The sequence below is a fragment of the Ictalurus punctatus genome, chromosome 6 (genome assembly GCF_001660625.3).
Source record: "Ictalurus punctatus breed USDA103 chromosome 6, Coco_2.0, whole genome shotgun sequence".
NCBI classification, from domain to species: Eukaryota; Metazoa; Chordata; class Actinopteri; order Siluriformes; family Ictaluridae; genus Ictalurus; species Ictalurus punctatus.
This window is the reverse complement of record NC_030421.2, coordinates 21,768,887-21,786,758: the sequence shown is the minus strand read 5'-3', so window position 1 is coordinate 21,786,758 and position 17,872 is coordinate 21,768,887. Positions and strand designations below refer to the sequence as shown.

General features: G+C 39.8%; 1 protein-coding gene and 1 long non-coding RNA gene across 19 annotated transcripts in view; one reads left to right on the top strand and one right to left on the bottom strand.

The window, feature by feature from the left end:
* Positions 1-404: 404 nt before the first annotated feature.
* On the bottom strand, positions 405-2,309 carry LOC128632925 (uncharacterized). Its single transcript, XR_008396577.1, has 3 exons — positions 2,222-2,309; positions 1,886-2,028; positions 405-479 (listed from the first exon to the last, which is right to left on the bottom strand). It is a non-coding gene; the product is annotated as an uncharacterized LOC128632925 (long non-coding RNA).
* Positions 2,310-2,314: 5 nt separating this feature from the next.
* mycbp2 (MYC binding protein 2) overlaps positions 2,315-17,872 on the top strand; it is a 72,622-nt gene continuing 57,064 nt past the window's right edge. For 17 of the 18 annotated variants that reach the window (XM_053681005.1, XM_053680998.1, XM_053681001.1 and 14 more), the window contains exons 1-5: positions 2,315-3,081; positions 6,632-6,707; positions 13,868-14,083; positions 14,686-14,839; positions 15,041-15,237. In XM_053681005.1, coding sequence (XP_053536980.1) covers positions 2,810-3,081; positions 6,632-6,707; positions 13,868-14,083; positions 14,686-14,839; positions 15,041-15,237 — 915 coding nt within the window. In that variant the 5' untranslated portion in view covers positions 2,315-2,809. The remainder of the gene's footprint in view (positions 3,082-6,631; positions 6,708-13,867; positions 14,084-14,685; positions 14,840-15,040; positions 15,238-17,872) is intronic. The other variant, XM_017469492.3, reaches the window with a different exon arrangement.

Genomic DNA, 17,872 nt, shown 5'->3' with positions numbered 1-17,872 from the left:
TAGTGACTGATCCATCCATCCATCCATTTTCTGTACCGCTTATCCTACAGGGTCACAGGGAACCTGGAGCCTGGCTCAGGGAGCATCGGGCAGAAGGCGGGGTACACCCTAGACGGGGTGCCAATCCGTCGCAGGGGACAATCACACACATTCACACACTACGGACACTTTGGACATGCCAATCAGCCTACCATGCATGTCTTTAGGCTGGAGGAAGAAACTGGAGTACCCAGAGGAAACCCCCACAGCACGGGGAGAAGATGCAAACTCAACACACACAGGGCAGCGGTGGCAATCGAACCCCCGACCGTGGACGTTTGAGGCGAACGTGCTAAACCACAGTGCGCTTTTTGTTGACTAATTTTAATTATAATTGCAATTAAGTCCATACAGTGTGATGTAGAAAAAAAGTGTTTCACTTGCTTGATTTGAGTTTGAGCTTCATTTCCAAAACCATCTCACACTGGTCATTTGTATGCCTTATGAAGGGATAGGAAACATTAAACATTTGTGGGAATCCTTAAAAGAAACTTTATAACAGAGGATTTCCATAGAACCCTTTACAAAGCTGGTCCAATTAAAAACATAATGAATATATAGTGGCACAAGCACTCGTTGAGTAGGTGGATAAACTGAATAATTAAATAACATTGAATAAATGATTTGAAAAAGGGATTTTTAAAATAGTGTAATGGGTACTTCGTTAAAGCTACTCGTGCACACTGTGTAGCTACTGGAGCCATTATTGAGTTAGACGTTATTTATAAGCTTTATTATTGGATTATTAGACTCGAGCGAAGCAAAGAAGGGAAACAAAAAGGCGTGGAATGTTTTTTATTTTGCAGAAATTGCTAGTATCACGTCCGTGCCGTGCACTCCGCGGTGATGTGGTGTGGTGAGGCTAAATGGGTGTGAGCGTAAACAGGTGTTGTGTCAAACTCCGTTTCCCCATCTGGATAGGTCGGCCGCCGAAAAAAAAGGGGGGAAAACGCGCGTGCACGAAAAACTCGCCACCGAAATGCTGTGCTCGTACCACTGAGGTAGTATGGAAAGCCCTAAGGCTCAAAAACAGCGTTTTTAAAGACTTCGATCTATAGAACATTGTATTCCAGAAGTGAAAGGCATATTTCATGCCTGTCTAGTTCTATTTTAAAATGGGGTGTTTGAAAATGGCATTTTTAATGTCTTTATTAACACAAACACCTACTGTTATTTCTATCAATAAATAATGTTATATTTGTGAGAGTTTTCATTTGGAATATTATAGACTTCTGGAAGAAACGTGTGCTCACTCACATATGACTGTGATTTTCTGGGCTAAATATTCAACCGTTCTCAAAAGTCACAATACCTGGACATATTTTTTCCCTTAGTACAGTTTATTATTATTAGTAGTAGTAGTATTGTTATGATTAATTTTTTTTTTTTTTATAAATGCAGTTGTGTGATTTGACCACAAAAGAGCTCCACTTTAGTTCAGCTGTTTAGAGTAAACTAAATCTGATGGATTTCTGTACCAACAAGTACACTTTCACAGCAATTTACTGAGAAAAGGTCCAAAGAAATTGAAGATAAAAACAATATCATACAAGTTTTAGCTTTTATCTTTGTCTTAACATCACCTCCATCATAGAAAATTTGTCCATAATAGAAGGGGGAGCACATCCTGACAGCTGAGAATGGTACTGTCAGATACTGTTCAATAAGAAAGCTTATACATGTGTCATACTGCTGGCTTGTTCACCCACAACAAGTAATCTTGCCTATTTTTTAGCTTGTTATCCCTATATTTGTCCGTCATTGTATGGGGAACGCATCCCGACAGCTGTTAATGGTGCTGTCAGACACGGTTCCCCCGGTGTTCAATACTAAAGAAAGCTCATACCTCTGTCAAATTCGTACCGTTGACTTGTTTACAGACACCAGGTAAGTCCTGTGATTTTCAGGCTGCTATCCCTGTATTTGTCCATCATAGCAGGGGAAACACATGCCGACACCTGGGGATGGTACTGTCAGATACGATTCCCCCTGCGTTCAATAAGAAACAAAGTTCACAAAAGTATTACATAGAAAACTTTACTAACAATTAAAAAAATTGTTACCCTATTTTCAAAATATAACTAGACAGTCATGAAATATGCCTTTCACACCTGGGATACAACATTCTACAGATAAAGTCGTTCAAAACGTTAGTTTTGAGCCTTAGGGCTTTCCATAGTACCTCAGTGGTACGAGCACAGCATTTCGGACGCGAGTTTTTCGTGCACGCGCGCTTTTTCCGCTGTTCGGGCGGGGGAACCTATCCCGATGGGGAAACGGAGTTCGACACAACACCGGCGTGTCTCTGACTGAGAAGCAGCAGGAGGAGGAGGATGAAGTTAAGATGGCAGCGCAGCTAGAGCTGTTACCTGGCTGACCTCGAGAAAATTACAAGGAATAAACAAAAACAACAACAACCAAAAAAAAAAAAAAAAACCCAGACGACGTCATCTGACGCGTTTGAGAGAATTCAGTGTCAGAAGATGAACGCTCGGTTTGGCCTCAAACGCTGTTTTGCACATGCCAGGCTTTAATCGCTGTTGTGAGAGAAGAGAGAAAGCTTATTTCGCAGTTGCACCAGCGGCGTTTCGCCGACATTACTACCGGATTGAAGATCCTGGATCTAGCAAACTGCTCTTGTACTCGTTTGCATTTCCGTGGCGGATATATGGGGGGAAACCTACTGTGCGCTTTACGACGGGTTGAAGCACCTATTGATCGCCAGCTAGTGACATATTGATGTAATATATATGCATTGTTCCCCAAAACGATGATGTGCGCTGCTGCTGCGGCAGCTGGAGCCGGCGGCGGGATTCTGTCTTCGTCCCCGTCCATAGGGCTGGGTGTGAGGGTTTTACCCGGAGCTGGGGCCGAGTTTAATTCTGCCGGACCCGGGATGGGCTCCTGTTCCACCTCAGGGTCCCAACCGGACTGTCGGAGCCGATACCAACTGCTCCTGTCGGGACGAGCTTTGGCGGAGAAGTACAGGAGGATATACACAAGCGCTGTCAGCGATAAAGAACAAGGCATAAACCTCGGCAGGTATGTGTGGTTGAGTTCAGTGTTGTAGCTGTGAGTTATATATCAACAGTGATCTTAAACATAGCACGTAGCAATCTATACGGCTAACTGACTAGTCAACATAAGCTAACATTGTGTTGCTAGCACTAGCTAACGTTCGCTAACTTCCGTATGTTATGCTAAGCAATGTTAGCTCGCGTTTGTTTTTGTATTTTTTTTTTTTAAGCAGATAAACACTCAGACTAATTACAAACGCAGTGCGTGTGCTGACATAATGACAAATAGCGCTGGCGTTATTGAAACCTTGCACAAACCAAGACGGAGCAAGCAAGTGTGCTAGGCTAGCAGCTCCCCTGGTTCACTAACGGTTAATTTAAAAGCTAGCTAGCATGAGAAATACTGCAAAACCTAGCACACAGGGATGTTTTAGCCTAGTATTTGCTCTGTCTCGTGTTAAACACTGTCCTGGCTTACTAAAAATTATGCTTTGGTTTGTTTTTATTCAGTCTGAAGCTACATAATCTCGCACTCCCTCGATAATTAGCTGGCTAGTTAACTATTTGTGGTATTACCATAATGATGACAGTGTAGCCGACGCGATATTAGCAAGTTACCACAAATCGTGCGTTGTTACATTATCGCAATGAAAGACAAATTTGGTTTATTAAATTATCTAAAAGATGAAGATGATAATAATACAATATTAAAGTCGTATTTGTGTGCGTGTGTTTAATCTCTGAACATTTGATGGGTGCGCCTGACTAGCTTGTCGTAATGTAATCACTGGAATGCAGTTAGATAAGAGTACACAAGCCAAGTTTCTGCGTAAAGCCGTTTCTGTTTATCATGAGAGAGGAGTTATTTAGGAAAAAGCGTTATCTAATTCATATGTAAGGGTAATAATGAACCCTGACCCATGGGTTCTTGTTTGTAATGCGCATAGGCCCTGTTCATTGGTTAGCCTGCGCAGGCTGAACTAGCTTTTTGCCTTACGTCACCCTGTTCACATCCTAAGCGCTGCTGCATCTCCGGCTTTACTCAGCTTCTTTAACCTTTTGCGACTGTATAATATCATTAGGTATGCCTTCTCTATTCAGCTAGAGTATTTAGAAAACCTAGTAATGCAAAATACGTTCACATGTAAGAATGCACGACATACAGTGACGTTCAACACGCCCGATATTGTTCCAGTGGACACTTTAAAATATCGGCACTGCCCCTGCACTTCCTTTGGGAGGAGGGTGGTTAGTGTGCTCCTGAGATAAACAAGGCAGGGTAAGGATAACAGCTGTCTGTCTAAGTAGGGACGTCATAACATAGGTCATGCACAGCTTAAACTACTCCTTTAAGCTCAAACCACACCTCGGTCACACCTAGGATATGTTTTGCATGACTTTCTCAGCAGAAGCTAGCAGAGAGCAATTTCAGATAGTAAGAGGATGTCAGCATCTGATCGCAGCTGAGCTCCGATATCACTTTCAAATTGAAAACATTTTTTTTTTTTTTTTTTAATCTGCAATCATTCCGTTTCCAGTTATTTAAAAAGCCAGCCTGGGTTTTCTAAGCTGAGAAGCTAGTACACGTGAAACTGAATCTCAGATGAGTTAGGCTCATTTTCAATGATATGCATCGGACTGATATGCGTGCAGATAAACAGGTATTTCTGTCAATATTGGGATAATCACAACAGACAGTTATCCTGACATTTAATAGAACATTCTAGGTGAAAGAGATGTCCATCTTCACCATCCACATACAAATGTGTTTGTTGACATCCAGTCGTTCAGAGCTTGTTAAGGAGAACTTGCATGGCAAATCACCCTGGCACAAGAGCAACAGGCAGTAAGCTAGTAAACCTACAGTGGATCGCCCCTGTGACGGCATCCAAGCAAATGAACGTATTCCGTTCAAGTGAATTTGTTATCGTAGCACGTTTAAATGAACAGAAACGTCCAGGACAGGCTGTGCTAGTGCTCAGAAGTTTTACTCCTTATCCAAATTTGTCTATATTTTAAGTGTCGGATTCATTTATTAAGTTGACCATTTACTGTGCGTGACATCATTTCTCACAAGTGGTCTTCTCAAAGAGGCTTTTTAGGAAAACAAATAAGAATAAGTAATATGTAGGTCAGTTTAACGTCGTGTCCTTAATATTACAATGAGTGATGTGCATTTACATGCACAGTAATAATAGATTGTTATCTGGTTTTGGTAGTTACCAGGTAATTCAAGTGGTTTTGTGAACAGCATATTAAATAGGCTATCAGCTTTAAACACAACTGAATGTATGCTTAGCTATTGATTGAATGTGTAGCTTTAATCCATCGCTTTATTTTTCAACATCCTTGCATATACGCAAATGTAACCAGTCAGAGAAGCAGTTAACTCTGTTGACTTGAGCTTTGTTTTCTGTTCAGATGACCTGTTTTAAATTTTTATACTATATCCATACTAAATATTTTTTAGTTCAACTTGAAACTCTAGGCTCCCGGTATTGAAGGAAAAAAAAAGGACAAATTTATTATGGTGCATATTCTCAACCCCCCCGCCCCCCCAATAAATCACAGGTTATGTTCATATTATTATTATTATTATTATTATTATTATTATTAAGGACGGTAATTGATTTTTTGTTCCAAAAATTGAACATGTTTTCAAGGTTGGTCATTTCAAATATTATTTGTCTCAGGTGCCCAAAGTCACCATGGACATTATATCCATTGCTAAGTACTGAACAGAACAGAAGGCAGTCCCTCCAGGTTTTGTGATTGCAGAAATGAACGCAAAATCAAGCAAACTCTGCAATATTCGGAGCAGCTTGCTGTATTTCAAAACTAACACAGATTTTCTACAGACAAGTCACGTGACATCATCACAACGCACATTCAGTCAAAATCCTCTTTGATTCATGTGCTTCAAACATGAGTACAGCTACAGAGGTTTGTTTACCAACAAACATCACTGCGAAAGGCATACAATTTCATGCAATTGTATGTTCGCTGATTCAAGTATTTTTCCACCAAAAAACTCAGATTTTGGAAAAAAAAAGCAGCAGAAAAAACAAGCATTTTTGTCCGCAACAATTGCAAAAACAAAAAAAAACTCTGGGAAATCCTGTACAGACTGCCGAGAGTTAATTCAACACCGCATCACCAACAAAATGGTGACAGTGTAAGATTTTTTTAAAAGCACGTTTAAAAATTGTAAATCAGTTGTCGAGGTGCATACGTCATGTATTTACAAAGATATTCATTTAGAAAGATATTTACTGACTGCATGTAAATAGGTTGAACAAAGTATTTGTCAAAATTCACTTTTTTTGCATTCATCAGAGCATTTTTACACATCTAAGCATACTTAATGTAAACTGATGAGATGTAACGACGTGCCTCTAATTGTGTGTTATTCTGTGTATCAGTGTATTGTGGATTTCTAAAGCGTTTTACTCACACAAATTTAAACATGCAGATTTGTTGGTTGACTGTTATTTAAAAAGAAAAAAACTTTTCTTACACTATGTTTCCTGTATGTGAAAGTAAAAGTAAATCTGTTTGTTTTTTTTGTATTTTAGGGGAAAGAAGGCTTTGACTAAGAAGAAACTGAAGAGGCGGCAAAAAATCAGATCAAAAGTCAAAACAAGAACAAAGGTAATATTTAAAGATACTAAACCAGTTCCATAGATTAGACCAATTTTGTACTGAACCCCACATTCCTGGAAAAATAGAGATGCTTGAGCAGAATACGTTGGATCTGTTTGATACTTTAGATGAAATATTACAGAAAATAGAAACTATTACAGGACCCATATGTAGTCGTGACTTTTATGGATATGTATTGTAAATTTTTTTTCCTTTTCTTTTTCCTGTGAATTACTGAAGGATGTTATACACACACACACAATGGATCATGCACATCATCGTAGTTTCAAATGCACTTTCCAAGCCCCATGCCTGTCAGGCTTTTTTTAGGATGCAAGAATGGATTAGCTGCAGATCAGTATCAGACAATTTCTGATATATTTGTGTCAGAAATCATCTAATACCATGAGCCTGTGCTGGGAAGTCAGGTCAAGTAGACTTTATTGTCAGTGAGCTCATCACATTTGGTGATTGTTTGTTGTACATTTTGGTTATATATTATTTGATGTAATAATTTACAGCACGTGTTACGCCCACTTTAAAACTGCAACTCCAGTGACCTACATTCTTGGCATGCCCACCTTTGTCACATTCTTTTAGTGTCATCTGATGCTGGACACCATGAAACGATTATATGGTAATCAACCATAGAAAGACACATTCGGAAGCAGATTTCACTGCATTTCAGTCATTTAGAGAATTCGGTTACTCAGTTGAGTGTATTCTCGGGAGGTGCTAATCTAGTACCTTGAGGAAAATTGACATCCGTTCTTGGCTGTTAGTTGTGTTTTTGGCTGCGGTGTGGGTTTTCACCTGATATTATGTTTATGCAAATCTAATGAGCCGGTAGAAGAGTTAAAAGTCCACTGAAGTCGCACTCTCACTGTTTGCAAAATGTTCCTATGTAATTGTAACTTGTGCATCCAGACATAGAAAAATGGCTTCATATTTACTAAAACCAATGAATGAAATATAATTGAATGTTCAACATGAGAACCCTGGCTGGTATAGAATTAAATGCATAGTGTTGCTGTTGGGTCATGCTTCATGCAGTGTTCGCTTAGGGTGTTAAATGGGTTTAATCTGCAAGCTTGACGTACATGAAACAGGTGAAAGGTCTGTGCTAAATGTTAATGGAAATGAATTATGTCTGTTTTATCCCTCAGGCTTCAATATATGACAGTTTATGTCCCTAACCCTCATAACAGTAAAAACTCGTATCAAAATATTGGCTAATATGGCTCTGGAGTGGTGCAACAGAAAAGCGTTTGCCCTATTGTCAGGAGATCATGAGTTTGAATCCCGAAGATGCAACAGCAGTCTATGACTGGAGTCCAAGACGGTTTTCTGGATGGGAAGGATGGCGTACTCGCTCTTCCCTGAATGGCACTAGACAATCATTGGTGTCGGGGTTTATGTATGCAGAAGAGTGTAGATGACGCTCTCCCCCAAGTGTGTTCAGCTCCCTGTGACGTAGCATGAGCAGCAGTTTGAAAAAACGTGCTGGCTTCAGGTGTCCCCGATTGGTAGCTTGGGATAGGGGAGAGTTAGCTTGTAGAGGGGAATTGACAACTGACCAAATTGAGATTTAGGTCATAATCAATGCCTGGACGGTGATTCCAGTATTTGAATGCTGATGTGTCAAAGGGTATTCAAATACTTGTGCGTATCCTTTTGACATACATTCTGTTTTACTCTCTTTTTTTTTTTAACCTCCAGGGACGATGTGTAACTACGGACGAAGTGTGAAGGCAAATACAAGAATTTCCTTTATAGTCTTTCTCTATTGGGGTATAAACAGGATCTGAAGCTGATTTATTTATTACAGTTTCCCTATTATATAGGCATGCCTCACACCTCTACCTGACACCTTAAATCTGTACGTGTATGAGGCTATTGTCTAACTAGCTTCTGTCAGACACACAACCATGTTTGTTTCAGAGAGACAGGAACAGTAATGCGTGTTAAAGGCTTGTAAATCAAATAAGCCATGTCTTAGTTTAAAGTGATCTCACGGCACATGACTTGTACTGTCAAGTCGTAAGGTTTTGAGATTAGATCAGATAATGTTTTGGTAAAAAATGTTCAACGGTTTAGTTTTTGCTGGTAAATAAATTGTTCAGAGTAGTCATTTTCTTAAGCATTACTCAGACAGTTTCATACCAGTGGGTATTGATAGTGACAGTTGTGCTTAAGGGTTTTGAGGTACAGGTCATCACTTCCGGATCAGTGATTTAACATCATTAACAGATATTAATCCATGTATAGCCTTTGTATTTGCAATGCCAGGAATACTATTTTATTAGGCTGTTAGAGCTGAGTACATGCCAGTAAACACTTGCTCACATGGAGGAGATTTGGGGAGTGGCTGGGTCACGATTGGCTGTTGCTAGACGACCCGTGTTGCACGTCTCCACAGCAACAGCGTTCTTCACATCCTGAACTGAACACCAGTCTTTGGAGGGCAATTCCTGCCTGTGTTTGGATATCCTTCATGCATCACATTTATTTTTCCCAGTGAATGGGAATGGTTCCTGTTGTGCATAGTGTTACAATACCATTTTTTTTTTACCATTACTTAATGTTTCTGCTTGGAGATTTATGTAGATAAACTGTGAAATTTGCAGGATTCTATGAAAATTAGGCTGAGATATCTTTAATGTGATATAGCAGCCAACAAAATTCAAGTGAAAAAATAGACGTGTTTTAAGGGGGAAAAGGAAAAACATACCCTTTTATTTATGGAGCATGTGACTGTGGTCAGAATTAACCAATCACATGTTCAAAAGTAATTATCTTACACCTGCCATCAGTGAGGTGATTCTGATTAGCCCCCAATAAAGATATAAACTTTTTCGGTAGGATTTTCTTGTTGATTTCTTGGTTTCATCTGACTGCTATGGTTTGCAAAGCGCTTACAAAGCATGTAAGGGGTGTCTTTGTAGAAATGTATTGATCAGGTGAGAAGTACTAAAACACTAAAGTACTAAAAGAATTTCTAAAACACTCGATGTACCATGGAACACTGAAGGACATCACCAATTGGAGAAAATGTGTCACCACAGTGACATCGCCAAGAACGGGATGTACCGCCAAAATTGATGAAAGGACAAAAGGAATAACCTGTCATGGAGGCTGCCAAAAGACCTACAGCAGCATTAAACGAGCTGCAGGAATATCTGGCAAGTACTGCTCACTGGATGGGGTTAAAAAAAGAAGGAAAAAAAAAAAAGAAAAAACTTCCAAGCATGACTAAATAATCCCAAACCATGTGGTAAAATGAGTTATGATCAGATGAGACCAAGATACATCTTTTTAAGCATAATTCTAAAAAATATGTTTGGCGCAAAAAACAGCTTATTGGGAATTCGATGGAGTAGGACACGAAGTTGGAGGCTCCTGCTGATTTCGATTAAAATTATAATTCATTTAGTGCTTTTCGGTCATACAATATATTTTGACTTTTTCTACTGTTTCCTTGTTTGCAATTTTAACTTTGTAGTATGTTAAAATGTCTGGAAAGAACACGAAAACCCGTGGTAGCATTCAGAAACGACTGAGGCCAAGTGTGCGCGCCGTGAGTGAGTCCCCTTCTCCCCCTGTATCCGCGTCGCCGAGCGGTGACCCTGACTTCGCCACACTCAGGCTTGAGCTGCTGGCTTGACTGAGGAAGGACATCGCCGATATTTTTAAAAAGGAGCTCCAGAAGCTCCAGGAGACTCTCGGGGGTGCGCTCTCTACTATCCAGCTTGACCTGCAGGCCGTGAAGACACAGCTGGCTAGTGATAAAGTTTCTGTCGAGGCTACCATATCAACACTGAAAGGTACTGTTGGGGAAATGGAGCACGCTCTCTCCGGTTGCACCGATGACATATGAAGACTTCATATGAAGACTACTATTGAGTCTCTCACTGCGACTGTGACTCAATTGGAGAATAAATGTGAGGAATTGGAGTCGGGGTCACGGCGCAATAACGTTAGGCTAGTGGGAGTTCCAGAGGGCCCTGACACCTGTACAACTGCTGCTGTAGCGGCCTTGTTAAAAGAGGTGTCTGGTCTGGAGAAGGAGCCGGTTTTGGACTGGTCCCACCGGACCCTTCAGCCGAAGCCCAAGCCTGGTGAACGACCACGAGCTATTGTGTGCAGATTCCACTATCACAGTAACGGTGTTGACATTTTATGCCGTGCGAGAGAGATCCAGCGGATTAAAGTGAGGGATTTGACCATCTCCGTTTTTCCCCTGATTACACAGCCAAGACAGCCCGGGCCCGGGCCGCGTTTAACGAGGTTCGGCATCAACTTCGTGGTATTGAGGGCGCTCGCTATGGAATACTTCACCTGGCTCAGCTTCGCATTACATATAATGGTGTTCAGAAGGACTTTATTTCAGCAGGAGACTATGTTAAACTCTTGATATCGGGTTGAACTGCATCACCTACACAGCGGAGTCTTTTTCGCTCTTCTTTTATTTTAATTTTTTTGCACTCGGCCTTCCAGCTCTACAGAATTCGGATTCTTATTGAAGATATTGTAGTTGCATTACTTCGCCTAGATTTTGTGGACTTACTCCTCTTAAAATTTTGTTGGTTAGTCCAGCTTACTCTCAGAGTTGTTTTCACATTGTGGACAACGTTCGGTTTTTGTAGGATACACTGCTGTCTCATTTGTTTATGGAGACTTTGGGTGTGGGAGTTTGGAGGATTGTGAGAGTAAGCAGAACATGCCAATGCTTTGAAGGATGTAATGTTATTTAATTGCGAATCTGTTTTTAGAGGATTTAAACCTAACATGGTGATCAAATTATATTCTAGAATTCAGGCAATTTTACTGGGGTTATCTCATACAGTGTAGCAAGTAATAATCTGGAATGACCTTTGTAATATCGCAGTCTAAACCTGGATTTAAAGAGAAGCAAATTAGTAAATGAATCACATGTAAATGAATCATACGTAATAATCATATGGAAAATGTATCACTTGAATATGAATTACATGAAAAAAAAAAACCCAGCTTATTATCCAAAGAACACCATACCCAAGGTAAAACATGGTGGTGGCAGCATGTGAACTATGAGGCTGCTTCTCTTTGTGTGGGACCATGGGCTATTCAAGATACAGGGAATTATGGATAAAGCACAAATCCAAGTCAGATCCCAGAACTAAATCCTGTTGAATACCTGTGGAATACTTGAAGAGGGCTGTGCACAGGAGATCCCCTTGTAATTTGATAGGTCTGGAGTATGTTTGCAAGGAAGGAATGGAATAAAATTGCCAAAAGTTGGGAAAAAGACCTGCCTTAAATTATCCTCGTTTATTTATTTTTTTTACATCCCAAAAACCTGCAATTTTAATAACAGTATGTAGACTTTTTATATCCACTGTACATTTACTTGATATTTCTATGAAGGCAAATGAGGCATGAGAATGGTACATGGTTAATTAATCTGGATGTATTTGCCTCAGGATATGTGGTTGACAGATAAGCAGATTTTTTTTTGAATGTTTATCCCAATCACTAGTTCAGAGCCCATGTGTGCTGTGGTTCGATTAAAAGCTGCTTCAGTTACCCAGTTTTGTGTTGATTAATGTATCTTTACTAGCTATCGGTCAGACTTTTCATAACAGTCTCTGTGATGGAGAATGTAGGTCTAGGATGCCATGTTGGTGTGTTTTGTTTTAAAATTCTCTGTAGACTTTATTATGTTGTACAGATTAAAAGTCATTTGGTCTTGCATTTCGTGTGTATTAGCAGTATTCATTACAGTTTATGCTGATAAATAGTTCATGCTGGACAAATGTGTATTATTGACAAAGACAAAAAGACTAGACCTATACACATGAAGTTTATACTACACAATGCACTACAGTGACATTCTTTCTTCACTTCTCCTGGCTTGTTGGGAAGGTTCAGAGTGCAGAGTTTGCCTTGATACTGTTAAGGGAATCCCAGCACCACCACTCATTTACATTTCCTTTGAGGTAGATATCTGCGAAACAGTGGGATTACACCTGCATGCAGGATTGCTATAATTATCACTAAAATGCCAACAGGATTATTTAGCAGCTCATGATAATCTTTAATCTGTATGATAAAGTTTTATTGTATTAAAGTTAGTGCTGCAGACAGAATGATTGAAAGCTGCCTAATTTACACAAATGTGTACTCAATATGTGCAACTGAGGAAGCCGGGCTAAAATATTGTTTGTATTTTTTCATCAACGTAGAAACTTTGTAGGGTCAATTTATGAACAGGTTTTGTTTGTCTGCTCAGTCCGGCTTTGATAATGCTCTGAATGAACTCTGGCCACATGAACTCTGAGTCGCATATTGCAAACACTCTTGATAGGGGAGGGAGAGAGAGAATGCCGTCCCTCGGAATCCAAGAGTTGCGCCACTCTGCAGTGCCCAGTTGCGATTTGAAACCACATACAAATTAGGCTTGAATGTGATTGGGAAAAGTAGAAGATGGAAAAATCAGATTTCTTGTATTTGAATAAAATCCATCCTGCTGAAATCCTGCATTTCACAAATCATATGCCTTTCTGAATGAAACGCGAGAGGTTGTGGCTCAGGTGGTTGAGCAGGTTGTCCACTAATCGTAGGGTTGGCGGTTCGATTCCCGGCCCACATGACTCCACATGCCGAAGTGTCCTTGAGCAAGACACTGAACTCCTAGTTGCTCCCGATGGCAAGCTAGCACCTTGCATGGCAGCTCTGTTACCATTGGTATGTGAGTGTGAATGGGTGAATGAGACACAGTGTCATGGATAAAAGCGCTATATAAGTGCAGACCATTTATAACAATAATTTACAAAACCCTGATTTTAAACAGAATTTTAATAAGGCCCTAAGTTATCTTCTGTACAGATTGTTTGCAATGCTTAGGTCAGCCTGTGCATCATGTGTCATCTAGATTTTGATCTAGATTTAGTTAGTCTCTTTTGCACTGCTGGTGTGGGGCGTATATATCTTACATAGTGACACTGTATATTGACTGACTAATAGGTTTAGTTATATTTGCTATACCAATGAGAAATAGATGAAATCCTCTTTCATCACTGTGCTACATGTCTTATTCATGACTTTCAATATATATAACCCATCTCACACAGCCTCTCTCCCCCACCCCCTCTCTTTTCTCTCTCTCTCGCTCTCACTCTCTCTTGCAGACAGAGAATCTGGATGGGGCCTTTCTAGTTCCAGACATCAAGCTGCACAGTAATCCATCTGCGTTTAATGTATACTGTAATGTTCGGCGGTGTGTACTGGACTGGCAGCAGAAGGAGACCTCCCTGGCCCTGGCGTCCCGCAACTCTGTGCAGAGTGGTGACTCAGACAGCGAGGAGGAGGAGGAGTACCGTGAACCTGCTGTCAAACTACCCAAGGTACGTGGATCACAATAGTGTTGATAAGACCCTACTGCAAACCTAATGTTACTTTATTATTATAGATTTATTTAGCATCACATAGAAACAGGCCACCTGCCTAGTTGCTATATGAACAGAAACCAACGCAACAAGCAAATGAGTTGGCTTTTTCATCACTGCACTTTCACGCACAAACTGTGGAGTGAGGGCTGAGATTGTTGATCTTAGCTCAAGTTAGCAAATCTTAAAATACAATACAGTGGTGTCTTGACACAATACGATGTATTCACTGGTTATAACTACCATCCCGAGTTGATGGAACAGAGAAATATCCAATCAGCTGGATGATTAGGTTGGTGATGAGCAACACCTTCAAGAGATCAAGCCACCTCCGTTTTTAAAATTTTTTTTGTCAGTGTATAGAACGCTCACCGCTGTTTTTATATTTATTCTGATGTGTCGCATAAATGCCTTTTTATATTCATTCGGCTTAAGGTGCTCTGCAAAAAAACGCTTAACTGCTGTACTTAAGCCTTTCTATGTTAGGGAAATCCATGGTGTATATGTTTATAAATGCTTTAGCAGAGAAGTAATTCATAGTTTCTTCTTGTTTTTGTCAGATCATTGGTATTGGGCTGTGTGGAGTGTTTGAGCTTATTAAGGAGACACGGTTCTCACACCCCTCGCTGTGTCTGAGGAGCCTGCAGGCGCTGCTGGACATGCTGCAGGGACAACAGCCTGAGAGCTTCCAGACAGAACCTCCAGATGTGCTGGGTAAGTATTAACTTTTCTCTATTATTACGTGGGAATTTTTGGTGTGTGTCTCTCTGTCTGTCTTTCTCCATCTCGCTCGCTCTCTCTCTCTCTCTCTCTCTCTCTCTCTCTCTCTCTCTCTCTCTCTTTTTCTCTGTCTCTCACTCACACACACACACACACGTGTGCGCAAAAATAAATTTTGTGTTCTTGTCTGTACAGAATCTCTGTTCCACCTGCTCCTGGAGACCACAGTGCGCAGTACAGGAATGAATGACCCCACTGGTCAGGCTCTGACCGCTCTATCCTGTGCCTGTCTGTTCAGCTTGGTGGTGGCCTGGGGAGACACTGGGAAAACCCTACAGGCTGTATCCGCAATCCTCACCAATAATGGCAGCCATGCCTGCCAGACTATCCAGGTTAGAGCAGCTTTTTATCTTTTTATCTGTGTCAGAATCCAAAAGAAAGGTGCTTTCTGCATTGAGACATGGATACCTAGGTATCTCCAGGATACCTAGGATCTCCAGATAACATCTGAAAAGATAATTGGGTTTTATAATGTACGAGTATAATATTTTGTATAATATTCCTTAAAGTACTTGCAGTGCTGTTCTCCAGAATTACTGGCCTCATATTCAAGAGAAATGTCAATGTTTTAAGTCTTCATTCATCACTACTCGGGAAGCACTTACCACACACAAAATTATTGTAAAGGATTCTTAAAACACATAAGCAATTAAAAATACCGTTAGGCGTAGTCAGGCCCGTGATAATGAAACAAAACCAAAAATCTGGAACATAGGGTTGTGCAATTTAATAAAGTTTTTGATTTCGATTATGGTCTCCGATGATTATGGAAACAAAATAATCAAGATGAAATGATTATTGTGCCCCATTCTTTTTCGCAATGTTCTCGTTTTTCCAATGGTCCCGTGTGCCATTTTTCTTTACAGTGGTGCGCTTTCGCCCCTCCCTATGAGGTCAAACTCACTCCCCGCCAGGCTGTGGCGTTTTTAGCTCAGCTCGAGCCAAGATGACAGAAAGAGAGCCTTTGGTCGACAAGAAAGATAAAACCATTTCAGCCGTTTGGAAACAATTTGGTTTCGAGGAGTTCGATGTGGAACAAAAAGAAATATTTGGCATCATTGGGCTCATTTCCTCTAGTGTCATAACAGCTGATCTAAATACGCTCATTTTCTTTCTAGAGCTCACTAATAGTGAGAAACTACAGGCTGATATAAGCCAGGAGACAGAATTTCATTAAAGTTCTTTTCTGGCGATGCGATTCGCCAAAATGCGTCATGTGGTGTGCTCCACTAGCTTACAAGGGAGACATCAATACAGTAAAAAGAGATGTGGAAAGCGCTGACATTTCGTGCAAAGGCATTAAAAAAACTAATGTAAGAAGCTATCCATAGCTCGAATAAGTAAGGAAAGTACACGTAAAGGCATAGTGATCTAATTTATTTTTAGCATTCCATTATTTAAGTGTATATATTTATTTATATATTTCATTTTGTTTTACTTTTTTTCCTTTAGGTGAATTATATTCAAGGAAATACACTGTTAAAAATACAATAAAGCATAAAATTTTTATTTGTTTAAAAAATTTTTTTCAATGAATGCATGATGTTTCCAAAGTCAATGAGTAATTGTGTTTAATAATCAAATCTCGATATTGACCAAGATAATCCTGATTATGATATTTGCCATAATCGAGCAGCCCTACTGGAACAGTTGAAACATTTCCAGGAAGAGGCTGCATGAGTATATTGCATCCAACCAGAATCACAAAATTGCACAAAATCACAAAATTGTTTTATTGATTTTGGGGATGTCACATTTTAAAAATGACCATTAGAGGTTGTTATTTTCCTGGTATATAAAATGATTATTTTCCTTGTATATAATTCCTGGTTCGCTGATCATTTTGAAGCCAGTGTTTTTTCAGTACTACTGTTTTGAAAATCTGTTTATTAAAATAAAACATTGAGCATCCTTATGACTTTAAACTCAAAAGATCGCTCATGTGTTATTTGGTTCATAAGAAGGGTTTGTCAAACTTTGATTGCTTAATTTGATGCATAACAATTATAGCTTATTATAAGACTAATGGATATAAAGGACGTTCATGCGACATCTAATTGCCGCATGAGGAATGTTTAAAAGGGTTAGATCTGTTGATTCCGACTGATCACCACACGAGTTGTGCATGGGTGTGAGAGAAAGCATTCAAATGCAGTTGCAAACTCTTGCTTTTTTTCTTTCTACCAATTAACTATGGAAGAAACAACAGATAGTTTCATACAGACTGTGGGATCCCGCATGAAGACATGGATTAGTAAGATAGGTGGTGATTATGTGGCTGTGTTACACATTAGATGTGTGACACACATTAGAAAACATAAAAACAAATTAATGTTTAATGTATAAAATGTTTCAGTATTCTGTGCCTGCAAGTGATGATGAACTGGGGAATGAAATGCGCACTGCTCCACCGACTTTTGAATGTGTTACATTGGTGTTGTGTCAGTGTCCTGATGACTGTTGTTGCTTGTAATTTTCTCATGTGCAAAGCTTGCGTAAAAAGCGCTTGATTTTCATTTCTGCTCTACAAATGAGTACAAGTCAAGTTACTTGTATGCCACACAAGTAGTGACGCTTGTCCATCCCTGTATTGGTTTCTGAAACTCCTAGTTCTATCAAGCCAGTTTGCTTTCCAATTCTGGTTTGAAAATATAGAAGGATTAATAAGAATCACACATTCAGTGCGTTTACATGGACAACAATAATCCAACATTAACCCGATTAAGACAATACTCTGATTAAGAAACTACCACGTAAACAGCGATTTTTAATGACCTAAATCCGATTAAAGTCATACTTTAAGTGAATAAAAATCTAATTAAGACATGTGGAATACTCCTGTTTTAGTCGCATTATCGACTTAATCACACTATTAATGTCGTGTGGGAGTTTTCACCGCATTTTGCGACAGGACACGTACACACACGGCAGTGCTCAACCGTTTTACGGCAAACAAGAGAGCATGGC